This window comes from Centruroides sculpturatus, unplaced genomic scaffold (assembly GCF_000671375.1).
Source record: "Centruroides sculpturatus isolate CEXI.00-Female unplaced genomic scaffold, Cexi_2.0 scaffold205, whole genome shotgun sequence".
NCBI classification, from domain to species: Eukaryota; Metazoa; Arthropoda; class Arachnida; order Scorpiones; family Buthidae; genus Centruroides; species Centruroides sculpturatus.
The window spans coordinates 783,394-792,127 of record NW_019384391.1 but is presented as its reverse complement, the minus strand read 5'-3'; the positions used below and the strand labels follow the sequence as shown (position 1 = coordinate 792,127).

Genomic DNA, 8,734 nt, shown 5'->3' with positions numbered 1-8,734 from the left:
GACTGTAATTGTATACAAAATTTTTTAATACGCTAGTAATTAAGAAATTGTTGAAAATTAGGTTTTTATAGAATTTTTACGTTATTGTAATTATTCATTGCATACATACATTATTGATGAAAATAGACCAGAATAAAAATTTCTTTATAATATATTGAAATATTAATACATTTAATTTTTTGATGAAATTACAAATTTATTTAAGTTAACGTATAGAATTTTGATATTTGTTTTATTGTATATAATAGTGTATAAGCAGACATAGCAAGCGTTATATGAAAGGTGGCCATATTTTTGCCTCGAACCGATAAGGTCACTAATACGGTTAATTAATGACCAAGCGGTTAAAGTTGGCAATCTACCGCTCTGGGGACCGGAATCGATTCTGGACGGATCGAGAAACCCCAGAAATTTGTCGAGAGGTCGTCCGTCCATATATATCAGGTTCCGTCTCTTAAATTTGTCGGCCATTCCGTTGTGGGTCTGGCCGAATCCGTAATAGGCTTACTAAAACGACCCTGTTAGTGGCCACAGAGCGGAAAGAGTAAAAAAAAAAATATGCTCAGTTTACGGAACTTTCCGGCATAAGATTGGTTTCGTTTGATTTATTTGGTTACGGCAGGCGATCTGTCTATGGAATGTTTCCCAAGAGCACTTTTATGGAAAACTGGCGGCCCCTATTTAGGTTTTATAAATGTGAAGACAACGCCGAAAGCTAAACGTGGCTTTCGGCGTTTCGAGTTATCGAAGTGCGTTCTCAAACTCAATACCATACAAACATGCAAAAGGCATTAAGAGTGTGGGATTTAGACTATATCAAGACCAATATAAAATTCGACTTAGTAAGAGATTCGAGTTAATACAGTTCGATTCATTGAGAGTCAACTGCATGTAAAAGAATTGTTTCTCACATGTTACACTATAACAAAGTCTGTGTGATACTCTGGGAAAATTTTTTATGAATAGTCTGGGTCAAATCTCTTGAAGATTCCATTAATCATCTATCACCGATAAACTTTTAGAAAGTTAAAATGTTTTTAGAGTTTTATCAGCAAAAAGTACTAAAAATAGTATAATTTTTGAAGCCCAAAATGAAAACAAAGATCTTTCAATAAGCACTGAGTTCGTACTCTTGTAGTCGGAATGGACTCTATTCTTTTCTTTCCTTTTGTGCATAGACAAGAATTTAAATCGAAACAAAATGTAATTATATACAAGTAAAATGATTGTGTTATAGAGGTTTTCAGAACTCCATCATAAAAAAAATTGTAATGACGGGTTTCACTACGATGGTACACTGGACAAAGCAACATAACACGAGAGCGGAGATGCCTCCAGGGAGGACTTTCTATGGAGAAACTGTCTCTAGTTAGGTGTTAGACACGCGAAGAAAACCCAGTAAACTGCATTCAAATAGCCCGTTGATAAGCGCGAATCTTGGACCAACTTTCAATGCTTGTTGGTTTTAATCATCGGGCACTGATGTCGAGTGATTAAAATAAGTACTCGAATACTTTTATTGCATTACAAAAATAAGTAATTAATAAAAGTATTCGAGAAATTTTGTCAAGAGAAACCTAGAAGAATTTTTATGAGGATAAAAAGAAGAAAAAATTTCTATCGTAAACGTGCACGAAATGAATAACAAAGATGACGCGAATACCGAAAACAACAAAATATACATAGAGAAGATACTGTACTTGATTGAAATTTGAATAAAACATTACATTTGATGATTAAAATGAACGATATTAATTTCAATACAAGTTGTTCATTTTAAGAGCAGCGGCATAACTGGGCTTCGCAGAATTCTTCAATGCAAAGGTCCAAGAAGTTTCCGCTTTTTGGATGTTCTTAAAAATTTGCATTAATTTTTTTTGAAATTATGTATATCATAGCATTACCAAATAAGGTTTATTTATGTTGTGTAAAAAATGGCTTTTTTATTTCCATTTCCACTCCTTTCGTCCTACGGACACTAAGAAGTCATTTTCTTACATCCGGACCCCCATTGTAGGTCTGGAAGAACCTACAATGCTCCCATTGTGCCCGACATATCGGAATAGACCACTCGTGAAAAATCATTGGAGTAAGCTTTCTCGTTTGGATTAGATTTGAAGTTTTCAGAATAACATTCAAACTCATTTATTAAAAAAACAGTAAAGAATTTTAATTTAAATTAAACAATTTTTTATAGTACTATTACTTATAATAATAATTTTATAGGGGTAATGCTCACATAACGAGAAAAAACGCCACACTGAGCAGGAAAACGCGTAGGTCACCCTTTGTTTTCGCAAAATTAGCAGTCTAATCACGTGAGCACGCCGACAAAATCCGAGGCAACCGACGAAAACCGAAACCGACGATAACTGAAGTCAAAGAAAACCGAGGTATTACTGTATTTGCTAAAACAACAACGTGTCAGGCAAGTTTATCAGTCAAATTGCTTCCGCCCTGTGGGCATAAAGAATGTGAGGTAACAAGAGAAATTTTTATTTATAGTTATATATAATTAATTATATTATTTGTTTTCTATTTTATTTCAGTTATTTTGAGTTTTGGGAGTTATGTTAAACCTCGACAAACTTCCCACTAAAGCTTCATTTGCATAATCTTATAGTAACATTTAGGGTTTAAATATAGCTAAATTATGTTTTTATTTACATTTTTGTAACAGTTATTGGTAGAGATAGACATTAGACAATTTTTTTTTATTTATTTACATACTAAACACGCTGACAAAAATAAGTTTGCTTAACTTGTATTTCTATCAACGTCTGCTTACAGAATTATAAGTAGAATATTATTTAGTATCTCAGCCATACTTAAATCCTAAATTATTGGTATGTAATTCCACTTATTATTAAAGTTTTATCATGCAGTTATGCAAATGAAGCCATAGCTGGGACGTGTTGAGATAGCAGTTGAAGCTATCTCAATACGTCCTCAAAATAATTGAAACAAAATTAAAAATAAATAATATAAGTAACTAAATATAACTATAAATTAAATTTTTTTCTCTTGCTTCCTCACAAGAGACCCCTTTTCTACGTACAGCGAGAGAAAAAAAAATATCTGCACACTGTTATTTTTTGCTCACATCTAATATAAACGAATACAAAATAAATGATAAGTGAAGAATATCAATACATTGACAAAATTTTAATAGCTATCATGATAGGCTTAATTAATACAGTAGACCCCCTATAACACTGTAGATAATTCCGTGTTATATGAATTCCATGTTGTACGAGTCACTTAGATTTTATAAATACGTATTCCGGGCTGTGAACTGCTCACGTATTTGTAAAATCTAAGTGACTCGTACAACATGGAATTCATATAAAACGGAAAAATCAACAGTGTTATAGGAGGTTCGACTGTATTTAGTAATGTCTAACAATAATACCGATAAATAGCAATTTAACGTCAAAAAGTATCTGAACGCTAACAAAGGCCAACAAAAACAAAGAGACCTTTAAAAAATGGTGTAGTAATAGCATGTTTCTTGCATCGATCACAGCTTGTAGTCACCTGGGAATTGATTACAATATTATTTCGTTGTTTCTGGACTGATTTTATTCAACATTTCTTCTCTGAGTGATTGCTTCAGTTCTGTTGGAATTTTTTTTTTCTCACTTGTAACTCAAATAAATGCCACAAATTCTCTGTAGAGTCAGGAGATTGGAAACTGTTTTAAGTACATTTTTTACATCATAAAGTAACTACAACCACGTTACGTTAGCTATATGATAAGGATCATTGTCCTGCTGGAAAGAGTATGACTTCAATTATCAATATCGATGTACTGGGCAATAAGTTACTTAGCAATATATCAATGTACTACAACATTCATATTAACTTCAATAAAGATCAGATTGCTATTACATGACGACCGCCATTTTTCACAGTTAGCAGTAAATGTTTTGCTTGTAGAGAAATATTTGGCTTTTGCCATAGCTGTTTCTCAAGTTTACTTATGCAAAATAACGCTTATGTGCAAATACTTTTTTGCTCACTATATCATAATGGCTCCTCCAGATTCACAATAGAAGTAGCTAGGTAATGAGGGATGTGATCTGATATATTCGGGATCATCATGGAAAAAGTTCAAAGGGTACGTCCACCAATGACCAATTGGATAAAACTACTGGGTCATAGTTTTTCTTTTTTCTTTCTTGTTAGCACTAAGAGGGCCTTTTACTCGAGCCCATAGTAGGTTCGGCCACGCCCGCAATGAAGCGGCCGGATATTGAAGGACGGGGTCTGACATATCGGGAACAGACCACCACGGAAAGTTTTCAGCTTTTTTTTTAAATTCGTTCAAATTAATTTTCGGATACCCCATAGCGATAGGCTGACTCTTCACTGTTCGTCCATCCGGCCGCCACTGAATACTAGTAATTGGTTGCGTATTCCAGTCTGACAATCGGGTTGGCCGCATGGAATTTTCCGGGTTTCTTCACATATGTAACATCTAAATAGGAGTCAGTTTCATATAAAAAGTCTCCTCGAGAGGCACCCACCTTAGAAGATCGCTTACGTGTTGGATTGCCTTATCCCATTAATCTAATCCAAGTCCAAAGGTTTCTGATCCGAACTCGAACTTGAATTCCCCGAGCGTCAGAGTGAAGCCTTCACCGCCTCGGTCATTTAGCTGTCATCGTGTATGTATTAGATATTTTTATGTGCATGCATCGAAAAGCACTCAGTCAATAAATTTTAATCATAAATTTAAAATATTCCATTCTACTGTTCAATATTTTATGAAATTAGTATAATACATTGCATCTGAAAGCAAAATTTACATACAGTACAGTATTTATATTTACGAACACAACAGTAACATTTTTTATTATAAAGATTGGCAGATGACCGAGACGCAGAGCCGGCCCTACCATAGGGCGAACGGAGCAGCCACTCCAGGCGCTAAGTCCTAGGGGCGCCTCAGTGGTAAAGAAAATTAAAGGGTATAAATTAGGGGCAATCAAGGGGGCGCCATAATAGGATCTCGCTCCATCCTAAAACTTGCCTCGGGCCGGCACCGCCGAGACGGTTGAGTCATCGTCTTATTATTCTAGTGTACCCGGGATCGACTTCCTGCAAGCAACTCATCAAAAATTTTTCATGTCTTAAATATATCAAGTCCCATCCCTCAGCACCCATTGCGGCGTCGGTCGAACAATGGTCATAACGAAAAAGACCCGTTTTAGTGCTTAAATGTCGGAAAGAGTCAAAAACAAAAAAAAAAATAATTCTTTATTTTTTAACAGCAAAATAAAATCTAATATCACGTATAGATTTTTAGAAATGGGTTTATGCTGTAAATAAGATTTAAAAACAAAAATAATTTATTTTGAAAGACGATTAATTCCACTAGAGGGCCAATTCAAAATCGTCTGCTTATCGAAAAGGAAGAGAAAATGCTTTTGTGTAGGCGTCATTCGAAGCTTATTAATCAATTTAATCATAAATATGATCGGTATTATAACAACGTTATAAATTCAGATTCTTATAACGATTATTTTTTAATAGATAGAGTAAATAATTGTAAAGATGTTTATGAAATACTTTATACGGTGCACGCGATTGTTTCTCGTTACCATGTCAACGCACGCGATTTATATCGATTCGTTGATTACTATGGAAACGTATCATGCAACACGTCGATTCTATCAGCTCTTCAGAATATATTTTACCGTAGATGAAATCATGACAGGTTTGAAGATTCATGAATAAGGATGTCTTCGTTCTGTGCTATATAGGTCAACGCTGGAATGGTAAAGTTTCACATCTAATATATATTTTCTTTAAGAAGGTTATTGTGTTAATATAAGCTTATACTTCTACAATTTCCATTTAGTTTTCAATAATTATTTAAAATCTATGATATGATCTAAATATTAACATAACCAGTTTAAAATATTGTATTATATTAATAATAAAATTGACATTCTTTAATCATTTGGCGAAGCCACGTGTTAAAATCATTTGTCATTATGTTAATGTTTTTACTTTATTTTTAAGTTATTTAACAGTCTAAAATATAATTTAACTAATTTTAATTATAAACTAACTTTTTTTTTTAAATGTTTATGTTGATATATTGAAATTTTTGTTTTAGGTAATTAGGAATATTCATTTAGTTTAACAAATTACTTGTAATTTGCTAAACTAAATGTTTCTGAAATACAGTTTGTGATGGTTTTGTTAGCAAAAATTTAGGTCATTATATGTGTTAATTGGTTTGGTTCGGTGGGATATGGCAACGTAACACATGGGCGTTCTGCCAAGGTGGAATGCCTCTCGGGAGAACTTTCTGTGAGAATCTGGCCCTTATTTAAGTGTTAGATGCACGAAGGAAACCTGAAAAACTGCGTGCGGCCGACCTGTTGGTGGGCTTGAACCCGTGACCGACTGTCGGTATTTGGTGGTTTCATCCACTTGGCCACCGGTGGACAATATGTGTTAATATAGATTTTAGTTGTACTAGAATCACACATCTACTTAGAATTCCTATTTCCACTACATTAAATTCTTTTTCTGTGTCAACATTTTTTTTTTCTTAATTTTCTGGACTAATGACAGTTGTCTCCTTGGTTAATGTATTCATGAAATTAATAAAATTTATTTTCTGGTTAATGTTTTTAAAATTACAGATTGAGAATTATACTATTTGATTCAACTTAATTTGAAATTTTAAAGCTTTATTGTCACAATTTTGTATTCAATAAAAATGGGATGATAAATGAATAATTTTGATCATTTTAGTTGAGAATATATTTATCAAATAGTTATGAATATTTAATTTTTTACATATGGGATTTAGATCTGAAAAGTTATTCATACCTTTTTTTAAGTAAGTATGGTAATGAATTTTAAAAGTTGCTTAATAATTTATTTCCTTAATCACATCCAAATTAATAGTTAGAACAGCTTCCTAATATTTTTACTTGATCTTCTTTAGATATCTTAATTTAAATTTTGAATATAACATTAAATATTTTTTCTAGAAACATATTATTATGATGTATAATTATAAATTGTGAACATAATGTATGAAATTGATAAATGAATTTTTAAACACAATTATTTTTATTTTTATCTTTTCAAAATTAACTAATCAATTTACTTTAAACTTATTATTTAAAATATTTTAGTATCTATAAATGTTAACCTAGTTATTTTAAACCATAAAAGTTTAGAAATCAGATATTAATTTGGAAAAAGTTAAGAAATTAAGTTCAATAAATTTTTACAATTTGTAAAAAATACGTGTTAAGATGTAAGGTTTGAAGTATTGTTTCAAAAATCTTTTAAGAATAAGATGATATTTTTATTTTAATATTGTTTGTCTGATTAAAATGATGTATTATTTAATTAAAGCTTATTTTTATTGAGCTGCATTTTTCAAATTTCAGACCTATACATTCTCACTGTTGTCTGTCTGTTTGTCTGTCCTTTGTTAATCTCAAGAATGTAGTTAGATAGATGAAAATTGAGATCAAATGTGGAAAGTTTAGGGACTAGAGCCCCAGTGAACTATATATGAACTTTCAGTCTAGACCCATGGTTTCAATTCAAAATTTTCTCGGGAACGGAGTTAGATGACTAGCATAACTCAGTTATTATCAGGAGAAGAACAATGTACTGTACAGTGGCAAGACCCCACTAAAATCCAGATGAGATATGGAAAGCTTAGGAACTGTAGACCTCTATTAACTATATACGAACTTCCTGTCTGGACTGAACGTCACATTATTTTTTAAATTAAAAGATGATTAAAAATTGCAATCTAGCATTGTGACAATGTCACAATAAATAATTGTTCATTTATTTTTACAATCTTGAGTAATACCCTAAGGCAAGTAATGACTTCCCCCTACAATAAATACATTTCTAAAAACACAATAAAGGAAAAAGTTAAAACTAACAATAAACAAAAATAAAAATCTGTTGGTAAGTACAAAATAATAGAATATTTTTTTTTTTTTTGTCTTTTCTATGTACTGAATATTACTTAATAAGAAATTAATATGTTCAATATTTTTGATATTTTTATGTTACAAGGATTTCTAGAATAAAATAGGCAAATACAAACATTTCAAAGCACAATGTTTTAATAATAAACCAAACAATTGCTGTATTAAATTGGAATGTTTTACTGCTACTATCATTAATTATTGATAATAGCAATAAAATATCCTGATTTAATATGGCAATTGTTTGGTTTAAGATAGGTAAAATGAGCTATGCATTTCTCATTTTATTTATGAAAATTCATATGACTACTGGTTAACGAAACTGAAAACTGTTTTAGTTATTTGTCGAAACCGTGTCTTCTTTTTCTTGTTTCTTCTGATTCTATGTCACGACTTGGTGCATTTACACACACTTGGCAAATAATTCCATCACCTACATTTACTTCTTACAGAAACGTGTTTCGGGCTTTCGCCCCTCTTCAGTCTGTTACGTCGATAGTTGTGACTTGTGTGTCCGTACTTCCCGCTTCCTTTCCCTCCCCTCTTTTTTCCCGACTTGACGGACTCCCCCGCATGCCTCGTAATTTGTAACATTACCCTTCTCCGAGTGTTGTACACAGCCTCGCCTGCGACTGTATAAACATTCTATTTTATTTTAATAATTGAAGCCAGTTTTTATGGATGTCGATGCTAAGGTTCTTGTTAATATTATTTTTGTCTATAGTAATTTCGTAGCTTTCTTTGAATTT

At 32.1% G+C, this 8,734-nt stretch overlaps 1 protein-coding gene across 3 annotated transcripts in view; it reads left to right on the top strand.

The window, feature by feature from the left end:
* The first annotated feature begins 2,346 nt into the window (after positions 1-2,346).
* LOC111618245 (serine/threonine-protein phosphatase 6 regulatory ankyrin repeat subunit B-like) overlaps positions 2,347-8,734 on the top strand; it is a 97,059-nt gene continuing 90,671 nt past the window's right edge. For 2 of the 3 annotated variants that reach the window (XR_002755541.1, XM_023359729.1), the window contains exon 1: positions 5,412-5,783. Coding sequence is in view for 1 of the 3 variants with exons in the window: in XM_023359729.1 (XP_023215497.1) it covers positions 5,781-5,783 (3 nt within the window). In the remaining 2 variants the exon portion in view is untranslated. Of the gene's footprint in view, positions 2,394-5,411; positions 5,784-8,734 lie in introns of those variants that run through there. The other variant, XM_023359730.1, reaches the window with a different exon arrangement.